At 44.5% G+C, this 15,124-nt stretch overlaps 2 protein-coding genes across 20 annotated transcripts in view; both read right to left on the bottom strand.

The window, feature by feature from the left end:
* The window catches only part of LOC119650384 (collagen alpha-1(XVIII) chain), a 768,837-nt gene that overhangs the window by 122,240 nt on the left and 631,473 nt on the right, over nucleotides 1–15,124 (bottom strand). For 17 of the 19 annotated variants that reach the window (XM_038053124.1, XM_038053126.1, XM_038053129.1 and 14 more), the window contains 2 exons: nucleotides 671–908; nucleotides 310–387 (listed from right to left, as the gene is read on the bottom strand). In XM_038053124.1, coding sequence (XP_037909052.1) covers nucleotides 310–387; nucleotides 671–908 — 316 coding nt within the window. The remainder of the gene's footprint in view (nucleotides 1–309; nucleotides 388–670; nucleotides 909–15,124) is intronic. The other 2 variants (XM_038053127.1, XM_038053131.1) reach the window with 2 other exon arrangements.
* LOC119650389 (collagen alpha-1(X) chain-like) lies at nucleotides 9,127–9,897 on the bottom strand. Its single transcript, XM_038053148.1, has 2 exons — nucleotides 9,737–9,897; nucleotides 9,127–9,676 (listed from the first exon to the last, which is right to left on the bottom strand). Exons 1-2 carry the CDS (start codon nucleotides 9,765–9,767, stop codon nucleotides 9,186–9,188), a joined length of 522 nt encoding a protein of 173 aa, XP_037909076.1. The 5' UTR covers nucleotides 9,768–9,897; the 3' UTR covers nucleotides 9,127–9,185.

Here is a 15,124-nt window from a genome sequence, read left to right as displayed (position 1 = left end):
TTCAAATTAAGATTGAATTGACACTCTAAACAAATAAATAGTAATCAACTCTAAGTCATTTCAGAGATAGGAGCCTGGAGACATAAAACAAGTGCACATATCAATTGAATTTTAAAGTTTTGGCTAAAACATTTCACCAAGGACTAAAGAAATAAGCAAACCAAATTTTTTGTTAGAGAAAAGTTCCAATAAAATTTGAGTAAAAAGGAACCTTGATATGCAGAAGCGATGTGCAAAAAAAGTGAATCAAAAGTACATATATATACACACTGAAAAATAAAAATTAAAAGTGTAATGAATGCTCTTTACCAGAGGTACTTTCCGGAAGCTCCTTCAAACTTTGAAGTTCTCTAAGCGCTTTAATTTCATCTAAACTAGAACGTCCACCTTTTAATTTATGTTATTTCGATTAATTATGACATATTACCATACGATAGATTTGTTTTGGTAAATAAAACGATCCATTCAATATTAAATTGCATCAGGAGAATATCGTTCAGAGATGCAAAAGATACAGACATTGAAAAAGAAAGAAAGAAAGGAAAAATGAAAAAAGTGAAAGGAATAGAATTTGTGTAGTCACAAATCTGGTTAGAATACACCGGAAAGCTAAATTTTCTCTCGTTAAATTAACATGAACAGGTTTTTGTTCGATATGGAAAGAAATTACCTGGTTTGCCGTAATAAGCGGGGTCACCGAAGTATGGAGTCCTTGATTCGAGCCCGGGTTCTCCTTTTGGTCCTGTTATTGATAGTCCCGGGATTCCAGGAGGTCCAGGGGGGCCTGGTGGCCCAGGCGGTCCTGTGACTGGTATGAACTGTACTCCATCACTGGCAGATGGTAATCCCGGTGGTCCTGGCAGCCCAGGTTTGCCGTCTGTCCCTCGATCACCTTTATCACCCTTAGCCTAAATAAATTGGAAATATATTAAAGTTGATGCAATTTTTTACAGTTGTAAAATAGGGTTGTGGGCTCAACAACAAGATGCTTTATATCAGTTGATAAGAATTTAAATCTAAATAAGATAAATATATAAATTGGTAACTTAAATATCTGTACATTTATATGTGCGGGGAAGTGAACGTCCTTAAAAAATCCGTAATCCGGGGTAAATGAATAGACATTGCACTGTGTTTCAGCGGCTCCCTTCCTTTCCTTTAGGGCTCTGTTGCAGCGACTGCTTCCCCAATACTCGTGGGAATAAAATTGGGGACATTTTAAATAACTTTAATGGGACCCCAGTGACACAAAGGCAGCACCCAACACGATTAAGAGTCGCCTAATAGCATCAGAGCGGCTCCTCGTCCTTAGATGTTTTGGCGGTTATGCTGTCAACCACCACGCACGGAAGACCTATGCGTCGTATGGTTTGGACGAACCAACTCAATGAATTTATCGTCCCCGCCTATAACCGAGTCATCAGGCTACAGACATCGACTCCAAGAGGTGTCTATAACCCGCTTTCCGGAACTAAGTAATTTTGCGGAATAGAACGTCGTCAACCAATACCGCATGATAGTGAATAACAACCGAGTTGCCCTACCAACTAGGTAACAAATCTTCCAAGAAATTTTACTTCAGCTCGGTCTGGAGTCATCAACTTACCGGACTAGTCAAGTCATCATCATCAACGACGCAGCAATCGGTATCCGGTTTAGGCCTGCCTTAATAAGGCACTGGTCAAACACAAACACGAAGAAGAATAAGGATAGGAGAATACAACTTTGAGACGGTTGATAATTTCTCCTATCTAGGGTCGAAAATCACAACCGATAACAACTACGATGATGAAATCCGCGCACGGTTGTTGTCAGCCAACAGAGCCTATTTCAGCTTACAAAGACTGTTCCGCTCGAAACGTCTCACCATAGGGTCAAAGCTCTTATTGTGCAAGACTATGATCTTGCCAGTCCTCATGTATTCCTCGGAAACTTGGGTTCTTAGCAAGAAAAATTGCGAACTCTTGGCCGCGTTCGAGAGAAGAATCCTCCGAAGAATTTTTGGCCCCCTACATGAGGATGGACGATTCCGTAGCCTACACAATGACGAAATCTATGAGCGATACCATGACCGTCCGGTTGTGGATAAAATCCGGCTCAATAGGTAACGGTGGGCGGGTTACTTAATCCGTATGGTTGAGGATGATCCCGCCCGGAAAGTCTATAAGGGCAATATCTATGGTAGAAAAAGAAGACGAGGCTACGGAATCGTCCATCCTCTCTCCGAGGAATACATGAGGACTGGCAAGATCATTATCTTGTACAGTAAGAGCTTTGACCCTATGGTGGGACGTTTCGAGCGGAACAGTTTTTGTAAGCTGAAATAGGCTCTGTTGGCTGACAACAACCGTGCGCGGATTTCTTCATCGTAGCTGTTATCGGTTGTGATTTTCGACCCTAGATAGGAGAACTAGTCAAGTACTCCACCTATAAAGCATTCTATAAACCCAGTAGCCAGGAGAAGCTTAGTAACTGGGGATGTCTACCCAATTTATAACGAGGTTCTGACCGCATTTCAAGTCGCATTCACAGAATATGCCGAACTTCTCCCAGATGCTAGGCCAAAGATCTAAAAACTAACGTTTACTTTCGCAACTACTAACATCATTGCTGCCGTTGACAGAATTTTGGTGGATCGTTTGGCTAGCGAGATTACTGCTACAGAGGTTCACAGCCTGGTCTACGTGGCAGCTGCTACGGTTATTCGTCTCCATAATCAACATCTTGGAGCGAATTAAAGAGATATGCGCGGGAGGAATTTACGGTTCTGGGTATTTCGACTCAACAAAAGAGTCGAATAGTTGAGAAAAGGAGAGTGGCCTGACACCCAAACACTTCTTGGCGATGCGTTGCTTACATCATTGGAAACTACCATCTCTCCAATAATGTGCCAATGGAAGAAATCTTCGAGGTGCTGAAGCAGAAACTTACGGTCTGCTCCAATCACATCCATCGATATCAAGAAACAGTTTTCAGACAACACCTTGTCCATCCAGAACCAGTGGGGATTTTGTAAGAATCTCAGATGCGCAAGGACGCCCCCGAGGATGAAAACAGATATAATCGATACGGCAGCTGTAAAGCAGGCTGTCCACCAGAAACGAAATATCCCGACAACTTAGGTCGATTATAAATCCGCCTTTGACTCCATATCACAATCGTAATTACTACCAGTATTACGCTTGTACAAAATCAACCTGAACGTGGGTCGTCTCCTGAGAATAGTAATGAAGAATTGGAGCTCGAAGCTATCGATATCCTCACAAACATCAGGAGAGATACCAATCAGGCGTGGGACCTTCCAAGGCGACTCTTTAAGCCCGCTGTTGTTTTGGTTGGCTTTGAATCCCCTATGCCATCTTTGTATGAAAACAAATAGGGGTTCCAAGTCAACCAACAAGATCAAATTGAATGCCAAAGACGAGGACCAATTTTGCTTCTTGCTGGACATCATCATCGGCATGCAGTTGAGTTTGGAGAAATGTCGCATGAAAACAATTGTTCAGGGAAAACACCCTGACAAGGAAGGATACAGCCATAATAATATCCAAATTGAGGATATGAATTTGGACGACGTCCACAAATACCTCGGCATATTGCAAGTGATGACACCTGCTGTGGCAACAATGAAATCTAAGTTGTTGGGGGAATTCGAAAAGCGTCTGGATCTTGTCCTTAAAACGGAGCTGCTCGGGAAAAATCAAATCGTGGCAATCAACACCATTGCCAAGCACAATAGAGCTGGCGAAAAATTGACGATCACTATCCCACGTCATCAGGAACGAAGGGGAGTATGACATGGCATTGGTTGTTGTTGCAAAATATCTTGAAGACGGTGACTTTTGCTCAGTTGAATTGGTGTTGCTGGAAAAAAGGGGTGCATAAAATGTTCATCTGCTAATGGGATGATGATCTTTTCAACGTAAGATGGTAGAAGTGCTGAAGACCAGGGAGACTAGACCAGAGGAGATCTAGCTATAATGAGTAGAACCTAACTTTGCGATATGATACCTTATGGTGGTTCCACGGAGCAGCAGGCTATACGTAGCAATCTTAGTGGATAAAACTATTGAAAATTGGTTCCTAGACCCTTAGATCAAATGAAAAAAATAAACAAACAGACAGGCAGGCAGCAACAGATGTTCAGCGCTCAAGAAGGCGATATCAGCTCTTCGTGAATGAAGTTTTTACAACTGAATTTGAATCATTGCGAGGTTACTAGGGGCCTATTTTCCCAAGGTGCGCTCGAAAATAAAATTGACGTCCCCATCATATGCGAACATTTCAGAAACTTTCATAGTGGTACTTGGCTAGGAAGTGTTATTTCTGCCGACGCGGCACCGAACTCGATGTCGTGCAATGCATTAAATGAGCTTAATCTGCCTCCGCTGTTTTGCCCGATTGTAGTAACAATAGCGTCAAGTTGAGGCTTTTCCGGATGTTCTCGCTATGACCGTGGTCGGCATATCGGGCAGATATTTGTGGACGTGTTGATGAAGTAGCGAAATTGGCAGTGGATAGGTCACATGCTGAAAAAGGGGGCGACAACTTCATTGCAGGTTATGCCATACAATAGAGCCACAATGACGACGCGTGGGTCGCGCGAGGACAGTTGAGGATGAGTGCAAGCTTCTGGGTAAATCGTGGAGGAAGTTGAAACACATTGGCTGAAGCTGATAGTGATGGTATGTGTGGTTGATACGCTATGGCTCCCATAGGGGTTAATGAGAAGCATACAAACATTTACGCATGCCTGAAAGAAGGGATTTTGCAGCACATCGGCAGCAATAAGAAAGTGCTGATTCGAAGCTAAATAACCCTAAACAACTCTTTGTCCTCGGGAGAATCTTCGAGCAGGTCATTTACAATGGGCTTTTGATATTCATAGAAATGAAAGGTGGTCTTTCAGATAGATAGTTTCTATTCGGGAAGGCGCGATATATTGCTAATGTGATGTGTGAGATCAATAAATTTTGGGCGATACTTACTCCCAATGTAGAGAATGCCTTTAACTCTGCTAAATGGGGAACGAGGCACCAATTGTTGTGCTACGATTCGGACGGTAACCCTAAAACGTATCGTCTCAGGGGTTGTCAACGACCTTTAACGGGTCGTTTACGATATGAGGTGTGACGTCCCCGAGGTGCCCGAGTAAGTTTTTCTACCCACCTAGCTGTTAGTATACCCGCGTTTTAGGTAGTAGCCTCGAGAAAGCTTCTCGGTGAAGAGCGAACCGAATGATCGGTACACGTCGGGACACACAGGGAGGCTCCAGAGGGGGTCGATGAGGTGATGTGAGCGTAGCTCTGCCAAGGTGGTAGTTGTGATATGTATCAGGAGCCAGCCCCTTCGGGATCCTGGTCGGGTAGTGTGCATTGAACCGGTGTTAGTAGACCGCGTTGCCCCGAGCGAGCGCCGTGAATTCCGGGTTCAGCTAAGCGAAGGTCAGGGCTCAGGGAACTGGAGTAGGGGCTGTGTCCCCGAAGGTACACCATTTCCTGACTATTGTGGCCCGCTCGCTTGCACACGATGCCCTAGTGAGTTTTCCATGGAGAATTCACATAAAGTAATAAAAAAAAATCGACCAAACAACAGGGAAGAAGGAAGAGTTGAGTGCGAGGGCTGACATACCCAATGTGACACCGGGGCGCCCAAATAAAGAGGAAACCTTATCAAGTGGCGTGACTGACCGTGCGGAACGGCAACCCTAATACATTGTAGTACCCCTGTGAGTTCTGAGCAGATGGATTCGAACACAAATGGAGTGCAAGTGCATTCGATTGTCCTAGCTAGAGCCGAAGAGGAAAGGCTCATCAGGAAATACGAGACAGTGGTGAAGCGTATGAGCACGGCAACGTTCCTCCAGAGGAACGCCAGCAAAAGCGTCAGAAACGGGCTGATGGAACTGGAGGAACTATTGGACCGCATCTCCTTCTATAGGCGAACGTGGAGAGCAGCAGAAGACGAGTGCAGAGCAGCCCACTGAAAACGCTATTTGCGTCAAACGGACCGCAGATAGCCCATTGCAATGCGAAGTAGGGAAAAGTGGAAAGAGGACGACGTTAGAGTTCGTATTCTTGCCGAAGGCCAAGGGAACAGGTTTGTCTGGATTGGGTGTTTGAGGATAACGTTTTTTAGCGTTTACCTGACGTCGAGCGAGACGATGTCGGACTTTCCGAGCCGGCTTGATGCTCTGGAGGACGCCGTTTCGAGCACGGAGGAACGAATCCTGGCAGGTGGTGATTTTATTGCCAGGGCCCCTGAATGAGGCATGCCTCATTCAGACTCCAGAGGGAAACGGATTCTAGAAATGATGGCGAGAACCGGGCTGGTAGTTTTAAACACCGAATCCACGCCAACGTTTCGGCGCCCAGGCTATGAAGGAAGCATTTTTGCGTCGAAATCTCTGGCATCATCGCTGGACGGAATGAATTCCCTGACTTGAAGGTTCCTAAAGCCGGGAGAGCGGGAGGGCTAGCCCGAAGTAATGTGTCGAAAGGTTCCAGGCTAGTTCTCCGATGAAAGGAAGGTGTTTAGTTGGTAGTCCGACAGCGTACTGTTGTGGGAGTCCAACACTCTGTGCGTGAACGCATTCACCTACCCTACTCCCAAAACAAATCCAAAACGTATCTGGAAACTTATGGGGTTACACAGGGATCCATCCTCCGCTCCTGTGGATAAGAATGTATGACAGCATTTTGACGTTCCAGTTTCCCAAGGGGGTGATTATCCCGAAGTGCATTTATGGCTTAAGATATCCAGGATATTCAGACTTTTTTAACGAAGGTAATTTTCAAAGTTAGATTCTGGCTTGAGAAGGCTGATCTTGTGCTTGCAGAGCATAAAAGTGAAGTAGTTCTAATCACATATCCACAATCATCGCTCAAACACCTAGGGGTCATAATTTGCCAGAAACTTAACTTCAAGTCGAAACGGAAGAGAAGTGTGCCTACCGTACAAAATGCGACAAAAAGGTGTGCTATAGCAGCCGTGACCCAACATGTGCAATTGGCGAGTCCCGCCTTTATCAATATAGCTGAAAATCTATTCTGAAGGGGCAAAAGAAATAGAACGATGCACTGAAAGGATGCAGGATCTATAGAATTATTACAGAAGTTTTAAAGTGCATAAACGTGGGAAAAGTTAGCTACGACCTAACTTAATTCCTAAGCGGTCACGTAGGGGCCTGTGAATGCTTTTATTTCTTCGGGCACAGCTGCTCCATATTTTGCTCAGCATACGAGATGATTGCTGAGGTTGTGGAGCATGTTTCTTTTAAATGCAGGAGATTCGCGCGTACAGCGCGGAGGTATGAACTGTTGCCGGGAGACTGTTATCACTGAAAACATCTTGAATCACGTGCTAGCTTCCGAAATAGCTTGAACTGTACTGCAAAAATTGATGGGGCGATCCATTGGGGAGGGAGGAACTTCGAAGAAAGGTGATGAATAACTAAATTAGCCTCAGTTCATAGCAGATCTTGCCGCCAGTTTCCAAGAATTAAAAAAGCCGGCAAAGTAGAAGCTGGACGCTTCAGGTATGAAAGGTATTGTATATTTTTGATATCAAAAGATGCGAGTGGACATTTGTTCCATTTGTAAGTAGATAGGAAGGTATCAGCGGCCCCTTAGAGGAGCCGAATGAGCGCTGTGGTGCGCCGTTTTGATGTCACAAACTTCTAAGATCGTGACTGCTGTGATGAGCGCAGGGAAGGAGCATTCACGAAAGAAAGCATCTTCTCTCCCACCTTGCAGCTAGAAATCTCTCTAAGGTCCCCAAAGAATGGTTTGCCCAGTGTCCGCAATCTGACTTTAGCTAGAGCTGAGCAATCGCAGAGACAGTGCACGAGGGGTTCCTTTCCTTTTCGGCAACTTCGGCAATGCGAATTGTAGGGTATGCTGAGGCTCGGGACATGGCCCCTTATGTGCCAGTGCTCCGTGCAGACCGCCGTAATCTTGAATGCATTTACAGGAGCCTTCGTGATCGAGCTATGTTATAAGCGGACCAAATTCTCCTTGACTTGGCACAGCTCGTAAGCCTTCGCCATCTAAGGCCCGCGGCTGCTATGCAGTGCGTGTAGATTCCGCCCCTGACAGCCGCCAGCCAAACACCGACTGTATTTACCGAAGGGCTGCCAAAAAGAGAGCCTCGCCTGGCCAATCCGTCAGCCTGCTTATTCCCCTCTATGTTCCTAAATCCGGGAACCCAGAGAAGGGTGACCTTGCGCGTGCCCCCATTTCCATTTGTAACTATTACGTAATGTAATGTGTCGTACTGCGACACAAAGCATTGTCCCATTCAGGAGAGCCTCCTCAATTTTATGCAACTGTGAAGAGGAGACCATCTAGCACATAACATCTGCGTGCAGGATGTTGAGCAGTACCGAGTACACCAATCGTCATAACTCCGTCTGCAAGATAAAGGGCTAAACTACTGTGGGATCACACTATTGCCACCGACAAGAGTGTTAATGACAATAGACCCGATCTGGTTTTACTTCTCAAGGAAGAACGAATGTACTTCATAATCGAAGTAGCGGTATCGTTGGACCATAACACTACAGCAAGGAAAAATCTGGAACTGCAGCCCCTTGGCGGCCGATATGAAACAGACTTGGAGACTACAAACGATCGAAAAAAACCCAATGGTAATTTCAGTGACGGGATTAGTCCCGCAAAATTTACATAAAGCGCTGAAAACGCTCGATCTTTACAAAGACTGCCTCTTGTGCGTGTCATAAGTTAAACCAACGTCTATAAAAGTTTCATTCATTTCTAAACAATATTCATTCGTAACTACGAAACAACATAAACATTTCTACATTGATAATGCTAGTGACGTCAGACTATCAAATACTGAATCTAGATTACCTTGCGGTTCAATCTGACCTAGAACGTCGAAGATAAACACCAGCCGAGAAAAAAAATATATGCAAATTAGCCTTTCTAATTTTTGGAAATTTGCTATGCTTCTTAAGAGAGCTACATCGATGGATTTGACCGCAATGCGAAAATTTGACCTCATTACCGAAATTTTTATAATTCTTTGTTATTTTTTCGAATATTTTAGAGATTGGAAAATAAAGTAGGAGTAATTTAGGAATATTCGCTTTGACTAAAACGCATGTTATAAATAATAAATACTTTATTTAAATTTAATAAATAAATAAATAATAAATAAATTAGTTAAGCGTCTCCTCGTGGTCCTGGTGGTCCTATTGGGCCGGGTTCACCGCGATCTCCACGCGGTCCACGAGGACCTCTTGGGCCTATTGGTCCTGGTAATCCTGGCTGTCCTGGCTCTCCACGTGGACCGGGGAGACCTTGTGGTCCTTGTGGTCCTGTCTTGCCTTCTTGGCCTGGTGGTCCAATTGGTCCTGGATGACCGGGTTGACCTGTGCTGCCTCGTGGACCTGGTGGTCCTGGTTTTCCATCCTTGCCTGGAGCACCAGCAAATCCTGGTGGTCCATCTGGTCCTCGAGGTCCTGGTTCCCCTGGTTCACCTTCACGTCCAGGGGATCCTGGGTGACCTTGATCACCAGGTGTTCCTGGAGGACCTGGTGGACCTGGTGGTCCTGGGTAGCACTGACATCCTGCGTAAGGTGTAATTGAGTCGGTGTCCGTGATATGTGACAGAATATCCGGTGAAATAGCGTGTGTCGACGCCAGCACAGCAGCTGCAGGAGCAGGTTGAAAATGTTAATAATCCTTTATAATCCAGTTGAAAACCAACTTACATAAAATAAATAGGGATATCGTGTACTTCATACTGGCCTCGCTAGTATCAGGATTCCTGTTGACTTCGCTACTAATCACTTTGAAAGAATGGTTAGTTCTGCCTTTCTCCCGACCACCTTCAACCTTTTATACTTGGCAAAAACCGTCAAACTTCTTACTAAAGTCTGGTTTCGCGAATTATTAAAATGAGTGAGAGTTTCTCGTATAATTTTACTCTTCATTAAAGAGAAACATCGAGAAAATATTCGCCATGTAAACCGTTAAAATACATTTGACCCAATTTTTATGTATCGAATTAGAAATTAATAGAAAATTGGCTTAAACAGCAAACTATTAACGGGATCTCATGTGTCTGTGCTAAATATTTGGTCACCGTTTACTAATTATTCAAATTTTGATCAATAATTTTCAGGCATAGATACAACCAAATCGAAATGAAAGATATGGTTCGCTTAGATATCTGCTCAGGTGTTCTTTCTAGCTTAAGAACGTTGATATGCAAATTAGTTCTAAACCTGTTCTAAACTTTCCATTCATTGATGAAGAACGAGATTACGATAGTTAAATTGTAACTGATTGACTCGAAAGAGTGTACGTATCTGAAGCAAACAACTTTGCTTCACTGTTGGTGTGGGTTCAATTCAAGAATATCTTTCATTTTCATTATGCACTTTTTGGTAGGTCCAAAAAATGCAGACATATGTACATACGTAAGCAGCTTTGGAGTATCATTATATTCTAGTTTGTATCCTAACCTTTCTATTTTCACTTTCATTGGTCTGCATGAAACCAGATGAAGAAGTTTGGAGGATAGAATCAGATCATTTTAGTTGGAGAATTGCTTTTCCTCGAAATGGGTTCAAAGATCTGAGGAATTTTCAATTAGACAAAAATATTTCACTGTTTCTTTCATTGATTGTTTGTTTTGGTTTATTAATTGAATGCAATTTTTTATCCAACATTGTGGTTGCAAATAATTAGGTCGAACATAGATTCGGATTTAATATTGAAGAATTGGTTGGTTGAAATTTACAAAATGGAAAAAAAATACAATTTTACTACTCAAGCAAACGAAAACATTCATACAGGATACATTACAAATATACATACTGCAAAAATCTTAGGGGAACTTAGCACTAGTTCGAACTCTTCTTGGTATTTTAGAATCGTCTTTCAAAAAACCTTATTGAAACCAATTTATTTTCTGTCTGCCTTTGAATGGCATCCCGCCTGCGTCATTCGCAAATTTTTGCCAATCTGTGAACATCTTCCGGGGGCAGATTTCTCGGTGAAGAAAACTGTACAGAGGTATCTTCGTCTGAAATCTGAAGAGGCTGGTCATCTCCATATGAAGTGCAGGACCATTTCTTCCTCTTCCTCATATTGGTTGTATATAGCCGAAACTACCACCTCAATTTTTTCCATAGGGTGGTCTAAGGAGCAATGTCCCATTAAAAGCCCTACAGGGTTTTCATGTGCCCCGGGTCCTTTCACAAAGATTTTCATTTACCAACAGGGGTTCAAATTTCTTTATTCGGTTGGATGAATCCTAGCGATTTCAACCTTTAGAGTAGACTTGACAATGGAGAGCGGAATGCCAAAAGCTGGCTCTCGCCCCACCGCAGTGGAACTAGACCCTTGGCAAGCTAGTCTGTCAGCTTCCTCATTACCAGAGTGCCCCACATCAGGAATGTTTCCTTCAGTCGGCCAAGTTTCAACAGTTTCAACTAGTGGCTACTCGACAACAACTGATTTATTAAGCCATTGTTGTTTATTGCTGATAACGCTGCCCGACTCTCGGAATAAATTCGAATGGTGCGACCCCACCATTTTGGTTGCAAACTCTCTTCAGCTGCGAACAAACTGGGACACTTCTTCGTCTCGAGTGTGGCCGATATATTTCCAAGAGAAACACCTCTGCGCCCGATCCGTCTTCCATGACTGACATGTTGGTGAAGGTACAGACCAAATATGTAATCTCAAAAGATTCGTAGCCATCTATCAACCATTCTTCTCTTTTGGTGATACTCCGTGTGTTTTCAAAGACGAAACCATATGGTCGATGTTTGATGATGTTTGCCAAGAAATTTCCGTAAGACAATACGATTAATCGCCTTTCCATGCGCTTATAGTACCAAGCCTATATGCATCGTCAGCTGCTCTCCGTTTCATCTTTAAATAAGGGGCCTAAACTTCCAACATGCTGACTGCGATCGACCCCGCAACTGCATGGTAGTCTCCAAAGACTTCCAGGCTAACTTGGTTAACGACTTATGTGATGGCGACACCACATCGGCTAAGCTAACCATAAAAAGTCAACAGGGAGATAAAAAGATACTATGGTGCTCTGCATATTCCCCTACGACGCAGAAGACGTTTCCAGTGGAACATTCATCAGAGCTATCCAATATGCCAAAAGTAGCATGGAGGTAATAGCAGGATGTGATGCCAACGCTCACCACATATGCTGGAGAAGTTCGAACATCAATGCAAGAGGATCCTACTTTCTTCAACGTGGTCAGGCGAGAGGTCATCGACATCACGGTGGCATCTCCTGACATCGCGGCTTTGATCGGAGAGTGGAGAGTATCAAACGATATCACACTCTCGGATCACAGACGCATTGATTTCGTTATGGGCATGGATCCACCTCCACCCACTTCATTTCGGAATCCGAGGAAGACAGATTGGGTGATGTATCAAATAGAATTGAGCGCCCGAGTCATAACCCCTGTGAAGCGCATCAAATCCATTGCTGGAATTGAGAAGACATCCCAGATGATCACAACTAGCATGAGAGAAACTTTCGAAGAAAGCTATCCACTCAAGATGCTAAAGAAGGGTAAAACACCATGGTGAAGCTCGGATTTGGCTAAATAGAGGAGAACAACAAGGATGCTCCTTAATCGTGCTCTGAAGGGTGAATCAAGCACTAGCTGGAATCACTATAAAGAGGCACAGAAGGCTCTAAAGAAGAGCATAAGATGGGCTAAACGATCACCATAGCCAACACGCGGAATATATATCGTGCATGCCTAGCACACGCTTATATTCCAATTAAATGGCGGAATGTGAAGGTGATATTCATTCCCAAACCAGGAAAACCCACCTACACAGACGCAAAAAGCTTTCGACCGATCAGCCTAACGTCCTTTCTGCTAAATGGACTAGAAAGACTAGTAGACCGGTTCATAAGGGATACACACATTCCTAAGTGGCCACTTCACCATAGGCAACACGCCTACCAGAAAGGCAAATCCACGGAGACAGCACTCCATGAACTTACGGCAAAAATTGAAAAGGCGATGTCCAAAAAAGGATACGCCTTAGGCGCATTCATGGACATCGAAGGTGCCTTCAATTATGCCTCATTCGCAGCAATTTGTGATGCGGCAAGACAGCATGGAATCGAACCGCTGCTAATCAGTTGGATCCTTCACATGCTAGAGTGGAGAAAAATCCACATATCGGTCGGCCAGAAGTCTATTGAAGCAGGATGTCTCAGGGGCTGCCCACAGGGAGGGGTTCTCTCTCCACTGTTATGGCTCTTGGCTCCTGGAGGACAAAAAAGACTTCGCGCAAGCATTTGCCGACGACCTAGCCGTAATAATTACCGGCAAGTTTGCGGACACAGTATGTGACCGCTTGAATGCAACTCTGCATGTAATCCACAGCTGGTGTCTCCGCATGTGGACTCACGGTGAACGCTAGGAAGACTGGACTAGTTATGTTCACTAGGAACGTAAGGTGGGGCAGCTATACGCTACCCACCTTAGCAGGGGCGGAAATCCAGCTGGCACAAACAGTCAAGTAGTTAGGAGTACATTTCGACTCCAAGTTAACGTGGAAGCATCATATCCAGGAACAATATCAGAAATCCTGCAGATTGCTCTAGTGCTGTAGGAATGCGATAGGTAAGACCTGGGGACTTTCACCTAAACGGATATATTGGATGTATACATCCATAATAAAACCCATTTTGATGTATGCATGCATCGTCTGGTGGCCAAGACTGAACTTTGCTAACAGCAGGAAGCTGCTAACGCAGATTCAGAGATTTGGTTGCCTAAGTATTACTGGAGCAATGAGTACTACGCCGACTGCGGCACTTGAAGCTATCCTAAATTTACCCCCCATTCACTTGGAGGTGAAACGGAAAGCGGCCAACGACGCATATAGGCTCGATACCATTGGGGCGTGGAAAGGCGGCCAATCCAACGGGCATGCGTCTATCTGGAAATTCCTTGAAAAACATCCGGTAGCCCTGATGCCGACCGATCATATGGTTTCCAGATTCGTCTTTGAAAAGACATACACTGTCGTAGTCACCGAAAGAAAAGAATGGTCGACAAGTGGCCATGAGTCTTTTCAGATTACAGACCTAATAATCTTCACCGACGGGTCAGTCACGGAGGATGGATCGCGCGCAGGGATGTTCTCGGAGAATCCGATTATAGAACTGGCCCAACCCCTCGGAAAAATGACGACCATATTCCAGGCGGAGATATATGCCATTTCATTGGCAGCAGAAGAATGTCTGCGACAAAAATGGAGGGGTCGCACCATTCGAATCTGTTCCGACAGTCGGGCGGCATTATCAGCACTAAATGGCAACAACATATCAAGCCTGTTGGTGTGGAGTTGTCATCAGGTGCTGCTGAAGCTTGGTCGACTGAACGAAAAATTTCTGATGTGGGTGCCGGGGCACTCTAACATCGCTGGTAATGACGAAGCTGACAGATTGGCTCGCCGAGGGTCTGGATCCACAATGGTGGGGCCAGAACCAGCTCATGGAGTCCGACCATAGTCTGTCTTCCTCTGAAGGGTGAAATTGCAAAGATACACGCAACCGAGTGGAGAAATTTGGACTTTTGCCGGTAAGTGAAAATCCTTGTGAAGGAGCCTAGGGCCACTAGAGCGGCATTTTTGTTGACCCTTAAGAAGTGGGACATGAAAACCCTAATAGGGCTTTTGACGGGACACTGCCCCTTAAACTACCATATGGAAAAGATTGGGGTAGTGGTTTCGGCTGCGTGCAGCCAATGTGAGAAGGAGGAGGAGACGGCCCTGCACTTTTTATGCAGCTGCTCGGCATCCTCAGATCTCAGACGGAGACACCTTGGCAAGGTTTTCTTCAATGAAGAATCTGCACACTCTCTGCCTCTGGAGAATGTTCTTTAGATTCGCTAAAGCCTGCGAACACCGTAGGCGGGAAGCCATTGAATAGTCAAATTACGGGGATAGTACAATGGGCTAACAAAAGCCTGAGTGCTCGGAGCTGCGGCTCCCCCAGTTAACTAAACTAACTAACTACATCACAATCGGTTTTATCATGGATGCATACATTCAGTGAATCGATTATAGTTAAAGTCCTAAGATATTACCTA

Source organism: Hermetia illucens, chromosome 2 (genome assembly GCF_905115235.1).
Source record: "Hermetia illucens chromosome 2, iHerIll2.2.curated.20191125, whole genome shotgun sequence".
In the NCBI taxonomy this organism is placed as follows: domain Eukaryota; kingdom Metazoa; phylum Arthropoda; class Insecta; order Diptera; family Stratiomyidae; genus Hermetia; species Hermetia illucens.
This window is presented reverse-complemented; position numbering and strand designations above follow the sequence as displayed.

Bases quoted from the DNA above. Each gene is read 5' to 3' on its own strand.
- LOC119650389 (XM_038053148.1), bottom strand. From the start codon at position 9,767: ATGAAGTACACGATATCCCTATTTATTTTAT. The intron at 9,677-9,736 runs GTAAGTTGGTTT...CTGCTCCTGCAG, and splicing joins GATATCCCTATTTATTTTAT to CTGCTGTGCTGGCGTCGACA.